General features: G+C 36.7%; 1 protein-coding gene and 1 non-coding gene across 10 annotated transcripts; both read right to left on the bottom strand.

The window, feature by feature from the left end:
• Positions 1–5,203: 5,203 nt before the first annotated feature.
• On the bottom strand, positions 5,204–17,462 carry LOC145544613 (olfactory receptor 6C1-like). 9 transcript variants are annotated; one of them, XM_081587477.1, is made up of 3 exons: positions 16,701–17,462; positions 13,324–14,216; positions 5,204–6,240 (listed from the first exon to the last, which is right to left on the bottom strand). In XM_081587477.1, the coding sequence occupies exon 3, from the start codon at positions 6,218–6,220 to the stop codon at positions 5,282–5,284; it is 939 nt and encodes a 312-aa protein (XP_081443603.1). In that variant the 5' UTR covers positions 6,221–6,240; positions 13,324–14,216; positions 16,701–17,462; the 3' UTR covers positions 5,204–5,281. The 9 variants fall into 9 exon arrangements, with proteins under 9 accessions (XP_081443603.1, XP_081443602.1, XP_081443604.1 ...); XM_081587476.1 differs by lacking the exons at positions 13,324–14,216; positions 16,701–17,462 and adding exons at positions 6,755–7,111; positions 9,941–11,272; XM_081587478.1 differs by lacking the exons at positions 13,324–14,216; positions 16,701–17,462 and adding exons at positions 6,849–7,111; positions 9,941–11,272.
• Positions 11,241–11,313, bottom strand: TRNAW-CCA (transfer RNA tryptophan (anticodon CCA)). Its single transcript has one exon. It is a non-coding gene; the product is annotated as a tRNA-Trp (tRNA).
• Positions 17,463–17,817: the final 355 nt, after the last annotated feature.

The following is a 17,817-nucleotide window of genomic DNA, read 5'->3' as shown; positions in this document are numbered from 1 at the left end:
CCCTCAACAAGAGGCTCTTTAGTTCACTTCCTGCCACTAGAGTGATATTGTCTGCATATCTGAGGTTGTTGATATTTCTCCAAGAAATCTTGATTCCAGGTTGTGATTCATCCAGCCTGACATTTCACATGTACTCTTTATGGAAGTTAAAAAAACAGGATGACAATACAACCTTGTTATACTATTTCTTTTTTTTTTAATTAGTTTATTTATCTATTTTTTAACTTTACAATATTGTATTTGTTTTGCCATACATTGACATGAATCCACCATGGGTGTACATGTTTTCCCCTTCCAGAACCCCCCTCCCACCTCCCTCCTCATCCCATCCCTATTTTGAACCAGTCACTTACTCCATGTCCAATTCTAACTGTTGCTTCTTGACCACCTATAGATTTCTCATGAGATAAGTAAGGTAGTCTGGTATTCCCATCTCTTTAAAAATTTCCCCCAGTATGTTGTAATCCACAGAGTCAAAGGCTTTAGCATAGTCAATAAAGCAGAAGTACATATATTTCTGGAATTCCCTTGCTGTTTCTAACATCCAAAGGATATTTGCAATTTGATCTGCATCCTCTGTCATTTCTAAATTCAGCTTGCACGTCTGAAAGTTCTCATTTCTCATATTGCTCAAGTCTAGCTTGAAGGATTTTGAGCAAAACTTTGCTAGCATGTGTAATGAGTGAAATTATATGGCTGCTTGACATTCTTTGGCATTGCTCTTCTTTGGAAGTGGAATGAAAGCTGACCATTCCCAGTCCTATGGCCACTACTGAGTTTTCCTAATTTTCTGACATATTGAGTGTAGCCCTTTAACAACGCCATCATTTAGGATTTCTAATCGCTCAACTGGAATTCCATCACTTCCACTAGTTTGCTGCTGCTACTGCTGCTGCTAAGTCACTTCAGTCGTGTCCGACTCTGTGTGACCCCGTAGATGGCAGCCCACAAGGCTCTGCCGTCCCTGGGATTCTCCAAGCAGGAATCCTGGAGTGGGTTGCCATTCCCTTCAAATATAAAGGCAAAGTCTCTCAGCGAGGCAGATTTCAAGGTACCAGTGCACAGCTGGGTCCTGGCAAGTGGTAGAGACAGGCTCCAGCACACCACTGCTGGGAGTCAATCATTTCATCTACAAAGTGGACAAAGATCCCTGCTTTCATGGGTCGAGGGATGTGAGAGAATGTAGACAATAAGCATAAATGTAATTAACTAGTTAACTATATAGTATTTCATATGCTAATAATATTTTGAAAAGGAAGAGAAAACTGAAATGCCTTGGAAGTGGAGAGCTACTGTAATTTTAAATAGTGTCCATCAGGTAGATCTTATTGTGGTGACATTTGAAAATAGATCCAAAGGAGGGGGTGAGTGCTAACCATGCAAATATCTGGGAGAGGAGACTTTCCAGTTTAAGAAACATTTACTGCAAATACAGTAAGGTCCTAGGAAGAAAATCATGTTATTTGAAAAGAATGATTTTTTTGTTTGTTTTGGTTTATCTTTTCTGATATTTTTCAATTTTTCTTGAACTAGCTCCCTGGATAGAATATCCAGCAGAGTACTGAATAAAAGCAGTTGTAGTGGTCCTTCTCATCTTATAACTGATTTTACCAAGACTGCAGCTACTATTTATTTTATTTTTTTAAATAAATTTATTTATATTAGTTGGGGGATAATTACTTCACAATATTGTAGTGGTTTTTGCCATACCTTGACATGAATCAGCCATGGGTTTACATGTGTTCCCCATCCTGAATCCCCCTCCCACGTCCCTCCCCATCCCACCCCTCTGGGTCATCCCATTGCCCCAGCCCTGAGCATTTGTCTCATGCATCGAAACTGGAATGGTGTTCTGTTTCACATATGATAATATACATGTTTCAATGCTATTCTCTCAGAATGTCCCACCCTCACCTTCTCCCTCAGAGACCATAAGACTGTTCTATGCATCTGTGTCTCTTATTCTGTCTCGCATATAGGGTTATCATTACCATCTTTCAAATTCCATCTATATGCATTAGTATACTGTATTGGTGTTTTTCTTTCTGGCTTACTTCACTCTGTATAATGGGCTCCAGTTTCATCCATCTCAATAGAACTGATTCAAATGTATTCTTTTTAATGGCTGAGTAATATTCCATTGTGTATATGTACTAGAGCTTCCTCATCCATTCGTCTGTTGATGGACATCTAGGTTGCTTCCATGTCCTGGCTATTATAAACAGTGTGCAGCTACTATTTAAAACATTAAAAATGATGTTTGCTCTAAACTTTAAATTATGAATATTTTCAAGTATACACGAGGATAGAGAACTGGAAAAACAGTTTCATGTACAGATCAAGTAGATTCAATAAATATGAAGGCTATTTTATATTGCCTTACCTGTTTTTTGAAAAGCTTTCAAATATTTTGTTGTATTTTAAACCAGTACCTAAACATAAACCTTTTCTTCCCTGTGTATTTTCAGTGTGAATTCCTAAACTATAATTTTGTTTTCTTTTTTTTTTTGCTTAACTCTGATGCAGTTTCCAAGCTAGAAAAATTAGAAAAAAAATCTTTGGTGTCATTTCTCACCTTTCTCACACTTGTGCATGTTCATGTTCAGTCACTCAGCTGTGTCTGACTCTTTGTGACCCCCTGGACTGTAGCCCACCAGGCTCCTCTGCTCATGGGATTTCCCAGGCAAGAACACTGGAGCAGGTTGCTATTTCCTGCTCCAGGGATCTTCCTGACCCAGGGACTGAACCCATACCTCCTGAGTCTTCTGCATTGGCAGGAGGATTCTTTACCACTGAGCCTTTGGGAATATACTCCTAGGTACCAAATTGTCTAAAAACATCATTTTTCATTGACTTGTTCAAATTGGAGCCAAACAATGAGCGTGTAGCATATCCAGTTGTGATGATCTAGTCAGGTTACTTATGCTACTGAAATAATGTTCTGTTTTATTTTTCTAAGAAACTTTAAAAAATCATGAATGATCACTTCATTTTATCAGAAGATATGTGATTTTATTTTTCAAACTTTGCTTTCATTTTTAGTCCTTTTTTGAGGTAAATTCCACAAATAAATTTTCTAAAGATAAATTATCTTTGGGATAAGACCAGATGTAACATGAAATACTAGTTTTGACCATTTCTTTTAGTATATTATCTCCTTATTTATGAGTCAAATTGCTGGTGACTTTATTTCTCACTTAATCTTTTAATACCAAGAACAATATAAATGTCCAAAAATGAGTTAGAAATGTTTGCCTCATCTTTTCTTCTGGAAATATTTTATAAGATTTTGCTCATTCACCTTCTTAACAAAACATAGATAAATAAATGAATAAAAGTTGCTGTTAAGTTTAAAAATCTTACATCGTTTATTGAATTTTCAAATTTTAGTCAAATTACCTTATATCAAACAAGAAATAATATACTAGCCAATGTTTATGGAAAAGTCTGAAACATAGGCCCATGGACCACAGTTGGCCCACCTCTTCTTTGTGTTAAAAGTTTAATTGAACACACCTGAGCCCTTTCATTCACACATTGTTTATAGCTTCACTTGTACTACAGAGGGGGAAGAGTTGAGTAATTTCATCAGGGATGCTAAGGCCTCCAAATTCCAAATTATTAATATAGTGCCCTTTAGACATAAATTGTGTTGACTTCTGATACAGATAATTAAAATGCTTATACTGATTGAAACCTTTATAATAACCACTAAAGAGTTTGTGTAGAATTATATAGAGAGTCACATTATCTGATATCAGCATAAACTCCCTCATATCTTTTGAAATAATTTTACTGTTCTTTTAATTCCTGAAATTGTAACTAGCTAGTTTATGGTATATTTTTATTCAGGTATCAAAACTCACATCATCAATCAATTCTAAACCTCAGTATTTTCAAATATTTCCAATTCACTGTAGAAATTATTGTTTCAACAAAAAGGTAGGAGATAGTAGCTCCATGACTCTTCAAACTGGAAAACTCTTTAGTAATGTCTAAAGTTGTTTTCTTTGTTTTTCAGCATAGTATGGATCTAAGTCTCTCAAGTGAGTACAATACATGCATATCAGGAAGAATTTAGCTCAATGAATTACAATTACAGTCTTTCTAGAAAAATGGTTAGAAAATTTAAGATGAGTTTGGATAACATTCAGTATTATTTGAAATTTTGACTTCATGGAAAAGTGAAAAAAAAAAAACCAAACCTTTAGTGCCAGAATTGCAAGATCTTGCATAATCATCTTCTAAATTCTAATCAATACATTTTCAAATGCAATGCTACATTATAATGCTTAAAATGGAGTGAACATACAAATTTTTAACAAAAGAAAATCTCAGATTCATACACAGTAAAATTTTGCCATTTAGCATTTTTATCCCTATTAATTGTTTGTCATTTAATTAGGTAATTGGATGCATTATATGTGTACAATATTAACTCAAAATAACCATTAATATGAGAAAATTGTAAAAACTGTCAGCTGTTGATTATTTTTAAAAAAAAACAGCTTGACATCAAGCATTAAATATACAACTGACTATAGCAAATGCAGTCACTTATGGTTTCCAATAATATTTAATTCTTCAGGCTTTTATTAGAAATCGTTATGTTATATGTGTTAATTAAACAGTTCCCCAAAAGAGGGACAATTTCACAAGATTTATTATTTCCTGAATTACTAGAAAGAATGAAATCATGAAACACAGGTCTCTCTTGAACATTCTTGCTCTGCCTCTTTCTGTATGAATTTAATTTCCCAAGAAATATTGTGGAAGAAATGGAATTTTAAAAGTTTCAAAGAAGGAAATGGCAGTTTCATAATTACAGAGTTGAACACATGCATGCAGCTGCACAATGACGGAGATCTTTGCGACACCATGGACCGTAGCCCATCAGACTCCTCTGTTCATAGAACAAGGCAAGAATACTGGAGTGTGCTGCCATTTCCTACTACAGAGGATCTTATGCACCCAGGGATTGAACCTGTGTCTCTTGTGTCTCCTACATTGACAGGTGGATTCGTTACCCCTGGTGCCAACTGGAAAGCACAGAATAAAAATCTGAGCCCAAAGGAAGGGAAGTGCATGAGAGAAGGATGGGAATTCGAATAGAAAAAAATGAATACAATAGGCTTGTGAAGTTGCTGTCAATGAAAGTATGAGTAATGAAAAAATAGCTCTATGGAGACAATATGAAAATTAATAGATTTTGAAAAGTTCTGAGTTTTATTTAACTGCATTTCATTATGCCTCCAATTTATCAAATAGGACTTCTATTTTTTCATTTCCTTGAAAAAAGTACATTCTTCCTTGCCATGCCCATGAAGGCTCGCTTGACTTGCTGATTCCTTAAGGTATAAATAAATGGATTTAGCATGGGGGCCACAGAGGTATTTAGCACAGCTACTCCCTTGCTCAAAGAGACCCTGTCCTTTGCTGATGGATTCACGTACATGAAAATGCAGCTGCCATAAGAGATGGAGATGACAATCATGTGTGAAGAACACGTGGAAAAGGCCTTTGTCCTCTGAGTGGTAGAAGGGATCCTCAAAATTGTTCTGATGATATACATGTAGGACAGAATTATTAATGCCAAAGTAAACATCAGAGTAAACGCAGCACAAGAAAACACCATTATCTCTACGAATTTGGTGTCTGAACAAGAAAGTTGCAAAAGGGGGGAAAAATCACAAGTATAATGGTCGATAGTATTGGACTTGCAATAATCAAGCTGTAGGGAGAACACGAGTAATGGAAATATGGTTAAGAATGAAACCAGCCAAGAAGCCAAGACAAGCAGTGTGCAGACTCGATGATTCATGATGGTCATGTAATGCAGGGGTTTGCAGATGGCAACGTAGCGGTCATAGGACATGGCAGCCAGAAGATAAAACTCAGTGACTCCCAAGAAAATGAAAAAAAATAACTGAGCCATACAATCATTAAAAGAAATGGTTTTATCTCCTGTAATAATGGTGGCCAGAAACCTGGGTATAGTGACAGTAGTGAATGACACTTCTAATATGGAGAAACTTCTGAGGAAAAAATACATGGGGGTCTGGAGGTGGACATCCAGCAGGGTCAGGGTGATAATGGTCAGGTTCCCAGTGATGCTGAGCATGTAGGTGATGAGCAGAAAGACAAAAATCACAACCTGAAGTTGTGGATCATCTGACAATCCCAGGAGGATAAACTCGGTTATTTCCGTGTAGTTTCTCATCTTCTTCTTCTTCTGAGTAACTTTCAAGAGAAAACAGAAACCGAAGACTTTAAAGAAAAAAGAATTATTCATGGACTACACTGGAATTTATTTCTGAACATGTTATGCCATGCTGATTTAACTTGGGTGATCTTAGAAACAACTTAATAAAAATAGAGAACTCTCTTTAAAAGAATTTACTACATGCCACTGTGTGTGTTTTCCATAAAATGTTTCTTTTAAAAATCTCCATTTTACTGATTGGAACTATGCTAAAAATGCTTTTAAAAATTTTATCCAAATCACACCCCCTAAATATGAAAACCAGGAATTTTAACCTAGGTTTTTCTAAGTGTTTGAAATACTGGAATAGAAATGCTACCTGTTGACTTTTTTAAAATCATTCCCTAAAAGATTTCTCTCCCATTGAGAATCTTGGCTTTTCTTCAAACCTGGTAAAATTATATTATTTCTTAAACTTTCACCTAGTTTTGTATTGTTATTTGCTAGTTAATATATAGAAAATTCAAAAACGTCAGGAAAAAGATCACTCACCTAGGTCTGTCTCCCAAGTGAAAGTCATTGGACTTAAATCTTCAACAATTGAAACAATTTCTAAGATTTCACTCTGACTCACACTCACATTTACCTTCCCAAACTCCTACTCCTAATCTGAAGCCACATCTAATGGATTCATCGTCACGACCTCCTCAGATATTAAAGCAGTGGTCCCCAGCCTCTGAGATCTAATGTCTGATGATCTGAGGTAGAGTTGATGTAATAATAATAGAGATGAAGTACACAATAAATGTAATGCGCTTGAATCCTCTTGAAACCACACCTCTGCCCTCGGTCCATGGAATAATTTTCTTCCACATAAACTGTCTTTAGTGCCAAAATGTTTGAGAATCACTGTAGAGAGTCCAGAGTACAGAGGAGGTGAGTGCATGTTCAGTATACTGGATCTGTGTCATGGGCTAAGAAGATCAAATTGTATGAATATCTAAAATAAAGCATAAAAAAAATTATCTTCCAAAGAACATTTTTTTCTTCAGGATGTCTCCTATCTGAATGATGCTATTGTTCTCTCTCTCTCTCTGTCACTTTAAAGATATACATATATGTGTGTGTGTGTGCGTGTATATAGAGCTACATATATGTATATATATATATATATATATATATATATATATATATATATAGCTTTCTACTCCATGTTATACTTTTAGGTTTTTCCTTTTATCTACATTAATATTCCTTAATAGAAGGACTATTTTGCTAGTACTTTGGACTAATCCAAGGGTAGCAAGGAAATGCCCTTATTTTTGTCTTCCTATATAACAGTAATGATAACATGCTTTCATTTTAAAAGGAAGCTAAGAGTTCTCTCAGTAAAGACAGTTTTCCCCCTAGGCCTGTGGAATTTAGGAAAACAAACTTCATATTCCTTTCAATCCTTTTGTTCTTTTTTTAAATGAATTTTAATGTCTTAGATATCTCATTATCAAATCAGTCTTGTAGCTCACTGAACATGAAAATCAATTTCTATAAACATATATCCTCAAGGCAATTTGCACCCTCAGCATTGCTAAACAGTGTTCCAATTCTCTATCGTTCCCTCTTACTTGACTATCATTTTCTCTGTTAGGTTTATATGCTAGGTTATTTTGTCATGGAAGAGAACAGAATATTGGTGGTAATTTGATTTCTGGGGTAAATTTTGAGTTTAAAACAACCTGAACTTTTTCTGGAATGATCCACTTCACTCTTGACTGTGCTTGCTGACATCTAATATGACATAAGAACTTCATCATGACGGCAGTAAAAACAAAAACCCATAAGAGGAATTAATTTAGATTATTTTCAGATTATTGCTTTAAGACTGCCTTCAAATAGTCCTACAGTTAGTTCAGAATTCTGTTTCTCTGAGTTCTCTGAAAAAAAAAATGTCGTTGCTTTTTTCTTAACGGAAAAAGTGAGTCAGATTAAGTCAATCAGATCAAAGCACCAACCAGTATGAACAGGAATAATGAAGGAAAATTGTAATTACCTAAATTACTCTCAAAATCTATAGGTTTTCATAGAGATGCTATAATTCTTCCCTGATTGACTCGGTTTGTTAACTAGTATCTATATTTGAAGATAATTTTAACTTAAAAAAGAAAAGAAGTTATAATAATATGGCATCAGGACTTCATATATAACATGTGAGACTATTTAGGGTTTGCATTCCAAGAGAAATACATGAAAAATACAGCTCTTTCTGAGTTTTAGGTTTGTTTGTTTGTTTCTCCACTCGGAAGATGGGGATAATATTTCAGGGAATAATTGTGAGGGCTAATTTATATTATAAGTAAAATTCAACTACACAAAGCTTTTAAAGCATATACTCCAAATAGAAAATATTGCTCTTTATTATTTCCTAAAGGTAAAGTCGATAATCATATTTGAGGAAGAGGGTCTCTCTAGGAAACAATAATATTCATTTCAAGGAAACTCATTTGAGAGACAATGCTAAGATTTATGCATGTATCACATTGACTCATTACAATTCTTATGTTATTTTTGAAGAAGCTGACCATGAAACTTTAAGTAATATAATGAAGATAATACTACTAGTTAATGAACAAATTGGAACTCTAAGCTCTTTTTGCTGAAACTGAAGCATGTACTACTTATCAAAACTATATTCAAAGAGGAGGACCAAACTCAGAAAGAAGTCTTCTGAAAACTAATAAAGAACTAAATTAGTAGGACAAATATGAAATGTTAATATGTTCACTTTTCCTAATCCTGGACATATACAGGAAGAAATGCTACCCCAAAATATTCCACTCAACTGGATGATAGCTTAAGCCAAGAATGACTAAATCAACACTAAGAAAAAGAATGCTTTATATGCCTTTAACATTGCAAACTTACCTCTTCTTGTCATACAAATACATCACATGAGCCAGTTTCAATTATTAAAAATTTACTGGCAACCATTTCAGTTTTAGGCTAAGCAATCCAGTATTTCTAAGAGTCATTCTCTCTCAACACTTTCGGAGTTATCTTATTTCGATAGATAGTATTTTTAATACATCTTCCATTGTAGCCATGGAAGCAAAAAGAGTGAAGAGAATCAAGATATGGAGTTACTGTGGTCCTTTCTGGACAGGATTTTTATGTGGATTTTAACCTGCATGAGCCACACGTTGTTTAATCCACCACACTTGGGCAAGGCTCGTGGGAAATACTCCAGTGAATCAAATGTACCAACAAGGGCCAAGAAGAAAATGCTCCAAGGATTATAAATATGTTATCAACATTTGTACCACTAGTGAACCAGAAAACTTGGAAGACAATGTCCAAACTGCTAGAAGAGCATGAGAAATAGGCCAGAAGTAAATGGAATATCGTGCATACTTTCTATGTGAATATATCTAAACATGCAAAATTTTGGAAAAGACTTCCTGAATTTTCTAAGTCAGGATTTCTCTGAAGAATAGGTGTTTTACTTCTTGTTTGCTGAAATACTGGGAACGTATCTCATGTATAAATGTTACACTTTCTATTTTCATATAGTAAAATGTCTCCATAAAATGACTTTTAAAAGGGGCAATTCTCCAAGACCTAAAAATTCCTAATGACTATTTGCAATTCCTAACAACAGATAAACTATGTCATGCATAAATTAATAGAGTGACTAAAAGATGGATAGATAGATTCTTTGGAAAATTTCATGTCCAGAAGACCCACCTGTAGCAGACTGAGGCCAGTGCAACTCAGTGACTCTCCCCCAAGGGGAAAAAGAATAGAGTGGAGCATGTATCCGGCATCTGGGCTTTTCAGGGACTGGGGAAGCACTAGTGTCTGTGTAGTTTTTCTTGTGGCCTTTATGGGACCTGACAAACTATAAATGCCTAAGGGCTACTGAAGTCAAAAAAGGGCTGGTTGATGTGCTGTTGCTTCAAGGAGCTGAGTTACAGCAAACAGAAACAGAGGGAGCAAGAGACTATGGGCTTCGTGCAAAAAAAAAAAAGTAGACAAAATCTTCTAGTTATGAATCTTCATACACAAATCTGAAAAGACACAGCCTCAGAAAAGATTTGAAAGATCCCTCAGAATCTCTAGGTGGACTGAATGGTGATGGATTCCCCTGTAAAGGTGATTGTTTTGTCAAATGTGTAGATAACAACACAGAGTTAAAAGGAACATTAAAAAAAAAATAGAAAAGTGACCCAAACAAACAGACAAAATAAATCTCAAAACATAGACCCTAAAAAAAATGGAGGTAAATAAATATCTGCAAAAAATTTAGAATAACTGTCATAAAGGCAATCAATGAGCTCAAGCAAGTGGAAGTGTTTCGGTTTGCTTGATTTATTTTGAAGTTTTAAATATAAGCATTTTTTAAAATGATACAGAACAAAGAAATTCTATAATTAATACATAATATCTTGATAAATATTTATCTTGAAAATATGCACTTAATTTCACAAGTATAAAGAACTACATTTAAAGTGCAATGCACATGGACATCACCAGATGGTTGACACTGAAATCAGATTGATTATATTCTTTGCAGCCAAAGATGGAGAAGCTCTATACAGTCAGCAAAAACGGAGTTGAATGTGGTTAGGATCATGAACTCCTTATTGCCAAATTCAGAACGAAATTGAAGACAATGGAGAAAACCACTAGACCATTCAGGTATGACCTAAAACAGATCCCTTATGACTACACAGTGGAAGTGAGAAGTAGACTTAAGGGACTAGATCTGATAGACAGAGTGCCTGATGAACTTTGGATGGAGGTTCGTGACATTATACAGGAGACAGGAATCAAGACCATCCCCAAGAAAAAGAAATACAAAAAATGCAAAATGGCTGTCAGAGGAGGCCTTACAAATAGCTGTGAAAAGACAGGGAAGGGAAGGCGCTCAGCCGTGTCCGACTCTTTGCGACCCCGTGGACTGTAGCCTACCAGGCTCCTCCGTCCATGGGATTCTCTAGGCAAGAATACTGGAGTGGTTTGCCATTTCCTTCTCCAGGGGATCTTCCCTGACCCAGGGATCGAACCCAGGTCTCCCGCATTGGAGGCAGACGCTTTAACCTCTGAGCCACCAGGGAAGTCCGAAAAGACAGGAAGTGAAAAGCAAAGGAGAAAAGGAAAGATATACCCATTTGAATGCAGAGTTCCAAAGAATAGCAAGGAGAGATAAGAAAGCCTTCCTCAGCTATCAATGCAAAGAAATAGAGGAAAACAATAGAATGGGAAAGACTGGAGATCTCTTCAAGAAAATTAGAGATACCAAGGGAATATTTCATGCAAAGATGGGCTCAATAAAGGACAGAAATAGTAGGGACCTAACAGAAGCAAAAGATATTAAGAAGAGGTGGCAAGAATACACAGAAGAAATATACAAAAAAGATCTTCACGACCCAGATAATCACAATGGTGTGATCACTCACCTAGAGCCAGACATCCTGGAATGTGAAGTCAAGTGGGCCTTAGAAAGCATCACTGCGAACAAAGCTAGTGGAGGTGATGGAATTCCAGTTGAGCTATTTCAAATCCTGAAAGATGATGCCGTGAAAGTGCTGCACTCAATACTTCATCAAATTTGGAAAACTCAGCAGTGGCCACAGGACTGGAAAAGGTCAGTTTTCATTCCAATCCCAAAGAAAGGCAATGCCAAAGAATGCTCAAACTACCGCACAACTGCACTCATCTCACACGCTAGTAAAGTAATGCTCAAAATTCTCCAAGCCAGGCTTCAGCAATACGTGAACCGTGAACTTCCAGATGTTCAAGCTGGTTTTAGAAAAGGCAGAGGAACCAGAGATCAAATTGCCAACATCCGCTGGATCATCGAAAAAGCAAGAGAGTTCCAGAAGAACATATACCTCTGCTTTATTGACTATGCCAAAGCCTTTTACTGTGTGGATCACAATAAACAGGGGAAAATTCTGAAAGAAATGGGCATACCAACCATGTGACCTGCCTCTTGAGAAACCTGTATGCAGTTCAGGAAGCAACAGTTAGAACTGGACATGGAACAACAGACTGGTTCCAAATAGGAAAAGGAGCGTGTCAAGGCTGTATATTGTCACCCTGCTTATTTAACTTATATGCAGAGTACATCAGGAGAAATGCTTGGCTGGAGGAAACACAAGCTGGAATCAAGATTGCCGGGAGAAATATCAATAACCTCAGATATGCAGATGACACCACCCTGATGGCAGAAAGTGAAGAAGAACTAAAGAGCCTCTTGATGAAAGTGAAAGAGGAGAGTGAAAAAGTTGGCTTAAAGCTCAACATTCAGAAAACTAAGATCATGTCATCTGGTCCCATCACTTCAGATAGATGGACAAACAGGGGAAATAGTGGCTGACTATTTTTCTGGGCTCCAAAAACACTGCAGATGGTGATTGCAGCCATGAAATTAAAAGACGCTTACTCCTTGGAAGGAAAGTAATGACCAATCTAGATAGCATATTAAAAAGCAGAGGCATTATTTTGTCAACAAAGGTCCATCTAGTCAAGGCTATGGTTTTTCCAGTGGTCATGCATGGATGTCAGAGTTTGATGGTGAAGAAAGCTGAGCACCAAAGAATTGATGCTCTTGAACTGTGGTGTTGGAGAAGACTCTTGAGAGTCCCTTGGACTGCAAGGAGATCCAACCAGTCCATCCTAAAGGAGATCAGTCCTAGGTGTTCATTGGAAGGACTGATGTTGAAGCTCCATTAGTTTGGCCACCTGATGCGAAGAGCTGACTCATTGGAAAAGACCCTGATGCTGGGAAAGATTGAGGGCAGGAAGAGAAGGAGACGACAGAGGATGAGATGGTTGGATAACATCACCGACTCAATGGACATGGTTTTCGGTGGACTCCGGGGTTGGTGATGGACAGGGAGGCCGTGTTGTACTCCTTTCTCAATTATGAACCAGTCACTTATTCCAGGTCTGATTCATACTGTTGCTACTTGACCCGCATACAGGTTTCTCAGGAGACAAGTAAGGTAGTCTGTTATTCCCATCTCTTTAAGAATTTTCCACAGTTTGTTGTAATCCATACATTCAAAGGCTTTATTATAGTCAATGAAGCAGTAGTACATGAATTTCTGGCATTTTCTTACTTTTCCAATGATCCAACGAATGTTGGCAATTTGATTACTTGTTCCTCTGCCTTTTCTAAACTCAGCTTGCACATGTGAAAGTTCTCAGGTCACATACTGCTGAAGGCTAGCTTGAAGGTTTTGAGCATAACTTTGCTAGCATGTGAAATGATTGAAATAGTATGGCAGCTTTAACTTCTTTGGCATTGTTCTTCTTTGGGACTGGAATGAAAAATGATCTTTTCCAGTCATGTGGTCCCTGCTGAGTTTTCTAATTTTCTGCCATACTGAATTTAGCCCATTAACAGCATTATGTTTTAGGATTTGTAATAGCTCAACTGGAATTCCATCACCTCCATTAGTTTTTTTCATAGTAATACTTCCTAAGACTCACTTGACTTCACACTCCAGGATGTCTGGCTCTAGGTGAGTGACCACATCATCACAGTTATCCCAGTCATTAAAACATTTTTTGTGTATTTTTTATGTGCATTCTTGCCACCTTTTCTTAATTTCTTCTGCTTTTCTTAGGTCATTGCCATTTCTGTCCTTTATCGTGTCAATTCTTGCATAAAATAGTTCCTTGACCTCTTCAGTTTTCTTGAAGAGACCTCTAGTCTTTCCCATTATTTTGTTTTTCTACCTCTCTGTATTGCTCATTTAAGAAGTCCTTTTTTTTTTTTCTTTCTCTTTGCTCTTCTCTGGAACTCTGCATTCAGTTGAGTATATCTTTCTCTTTTCCCCATGCTTTTCACTTCTTTTCTTTTCTCAACTGTTTGTAAAACCTCCGCAGACAACCACTTCTCCTTCTTGCACGTCTTTTTCTCTGAGATGGTTTTGGTCACTGCCTTCTATTCAATGTTAGCAACTTCTGTCCATAATTCTTCAGGCACTGTGTCTACCAGATCTAATTCCTTGAATCAGAGGGATTAGAATGAAAAGGTGTTAGGGATCACTGTCCTTAGACAACTGCAAATTATATCAATAATGAGCTACCACTATGCACATAATATGACTAAACTGTAAAACATTAACAACACCAATTGCTAAAGATAATGCAGAGTAACAGGAAGTCTGATATTTTCATTCATTGCTAATGGTAACACAAAAGTGATGCAGTCACTTTGGAAGGAATTTCTCAGTTTCTTAAAAAGCTATGCTTATGGCTGATTCATGTAGGCAGTAACTGACACAATATTGTAAAGCAATTATTTTCCAATTAAAATTAAATAAATTTTAAAATACTATGGGGATTTCCTGAGTCCCCTGGTGACCCAGTGATTAAGATTCTAGGCTTCACTACCATGGCCCACATTCAGTCCCTGGTGAGGAACTAAGATCCCACAAGCCAAGTGGCAAAAAGAAAAATATATATATAAATATACACATAATCCAGCAATTGCCCTTGCAGATACTTACCCTATTGATTTGAAAAGTCATGTCCACACAAAAACTGTATGCAAATGTTTGCTAGAAACTTTATTTGTAATTACAAAACACTAGAAGTATTCTAGATGCTCCTAAAAAGGTAAATGAATACATACAGTGACAGAAAGAAATGAGCTATCAAACTGTGAAAAGACATGGATGATCTATAAATCAATATTTTTAATTGAATGAAACCTGTTTGAAAAGGCAACATACTATATGATCTCAGTTATATGATATCCTTGAAAAAGGAAACAATGCATAATGTAAAAAAGATCAATGGCTGCCAGGGATTATTGAGAAAAAGAGATTACATAGGTGACATGAATGGGGACTTTAAGGCAAAGAAATTATCTTGTATAATATTGTAATGATGAATTCATGGCCCTATGCATTTGTCAAAATTCACAGAAAATTACATTCCAAAGAGTAAACCTTGGGCTTCCCTGGTGGTCCAGTGGTTAACAATCCAACTGACAATGTAGAGAACACCTATTTGATCCCTGGTAAAAAAGATCTCACATGCCATGAAGCAACTAAGTCCATGCATCACAACTACTGAGCCCATGCCCTAGAACCTGTGCTCCACAAAAGAAGCCACTGCAATTAGATGTCTGTGTACCACAACTAAAAGAGTAGTTCTCACTCATCACAACTAGAGAAAGCCCTCCTGCAGAAATGAAGACATAGCACAGCAAAAAATTATTTTTTAAAAAGATGGATAAACCTTAATTTACACAAATGTTTAAAAAAATCATTTAAGAGGTTGGGGGAATCACAGAATGGAATGCAGAATATGACTCCAAAAAAAACTGTATTTTAAATGTCTGCAATAATCTCACTGAAGGGAGTAGGGTTCAAAGTTGCTGACCTAAGTAACTTCAAAAATGATTGAAATTTGTAAGACTAAAAACAAAGAAAAGGTACATAAGTTCTGCACTCTAGCTTATAAAGTATTTTCCTATCATTGTATAGGTCAATAATTTTGATAATGTTATATATAACTATATAGGAATTGAAGAGTTAAGTAAATGGATGGTGGGTGCCAGGAATCTTACTTTTGCAGTAGAAGCTTGCAGAGGAGCTAGAGGAAGAAGTTGTTATAATGTATCGGTAACAAAGATACAGTATAGATTCATTTTTAGCTTAGTATAAATCCAGAAGGTAAGATAGAGTAATATTATACAAATGTATTTAAACACAGGTTCATAGGCTCATATGTTTTCCCTGGTTCTGTCCTCTTGTGTGTGTGACTGTGTTAGTCGCTCAGTCGTGTCCGACTCTTTGTGACCCTATGGGCTATGGCCCGCCAGGCTTCACTGTCTGCCGGGAGCCAGCTCACGAGATCCCACCCATGACAGAGTCATGAGGAAAAGGACTGTTCAAGCAGAGCTACTCAGTCCTCAGGGATTCTCGGAAGGCTGCCTCAGCACTCACCTTAAAGATGATATCTGTCTTTCTGATGTTTGCTATAATAAACCTCTTCTTATTTTCTGTGACTTAAGCAAAAGGCCTTTCCTGATTCTCTTCTAAAATAGATCATTCTGAAACTTCAATCGACAAGGCCCCTGAACGATAGCACCCTAATAAAATTATCTAAGCTATAGAGTATGCTAATCTAAATTCCTCTTGCTAGCATATTGGTTTGCTTAATAAATGTACCTGTGCCTTTGGAGTTAATGTGCATGGCTGCTCCTTAACAACAAAACAGCATTGAGAGCTTCCACACAAATAGCCCCAATGGGCACAGAGCCCTTTGTAAGAAAGAAAGGCTTATTAAGAAATATAAGAGATATTGCTTTATGAAACTGTTACTTAGTCTATATTTACTCACTATGTTTTTGCTCTTAACGTATTTAGCCTATATAATGAAAACATAATAGTTAGAGATTTATATAAATAGAAGTTTAGCTTTAATACATATAATAAGACGATTGTTAATTCAGCTGGTGATTTTGCTAAGCACTGACCTTGGCGCTACATTGTTTCAGCTTGCTGTGCCATGACTTTATGGGATCACATTCTTCTCTGTTAGGCTCAAGACATAAGATAGAGTACAGAAAACAGGTTTTACCTTGAAACTCTGAGTTTATAAATTCTTTCTTTGTCATAATCTGCTGTGCCTGTATTTTCTAAAAAAAATGTAACTCTGGTATTTTCTATGCCTGACACAAAAGTGCTCTGGCTGATCAACTCTTATCAATAAAGGAGTCACTGGATGTTAGCAGGCCTTCAGGCCAGAAGATGATGTAAATAACTTAAAACCTTTTGTAACTAAGAAACACAGTGTCCTGGTTCCGATAAGGGTCAAAAACTGCTGACCCATTGATCTGGTTTGGCATGACTCTACACTTAACACTTGTTTCTATGTGCTACTAAAATATAAAAGCTGCCTTGAAAATAATAAAGTCAGAAGACACTTGGAAACACCGAGACTCGCTGTGTCTTCTCATTCGTATCGCCGACGCCGTCCATCCTGAGGGAACCTGGACCGGCTGGAGCAGGACTCCGGCAACTGTCCATGGAATTCTCCAGGCAAAAATAGTGGAGTGGATTGTCATTTCCTTCCCCAGAGGAACTTCTCAACCCAGGGATCAAACTCTGGTCTCCTGCCTCTCAGGCAGATTCTTTATCATTTGAGCTACAGAGGACCTAGAATCAATGGCACTGTGACAGCAATGAACACACCAGAGTTGAGATCCTAATTTCTATGGCAACTCACTCCAGTATTCTTGCCTAGAGAATTCCATGGACAGAGGAGCCTGGTGGGCTACAGTCATGCGGTCACAGAGAGTTGGACACAACTGAGTGACTAACACTTTCTAATACTATTCTCCAATAAAAGTATTCAGGCATCATTGAAGAAATATCTGACTAAAGGGCTATGGTAAGGAATATACAAGATGATCCTGAAGCATTGTATAATGCCGGAAAATAAAGAAGTGACTTTTTAAAGCTCTATGATAGCAGTAGGTCAAAGGAAGCAGTAGCCAATTGAGAGGGCTCCCAGTGGCCAAAGCTGGAAAAAAATTTAGCAACAAAATAAATTAGCATTGGATATAATTCAAACTATTAAATAAATATTCA

The sequence above is a fragment of the Giraffa tippelskirchi genome, chromosome 4, assembly GCF_054371585.1.
Source record: "Giraffa tippelskirchi isolate mGirTip1 chromosome 4, T2T-mGirTip1v1.2.pri, whole genome shotgun sequence".
NCBI lineage: Eukaryota > Metazoa > Chordata > Mammalia > Artiodactyla > Giraffidae > Giraffa > Giraffa tippelskirchi.
This window is presented reverse-complemented; position numbering and strand designations above follow the sequence as displayed.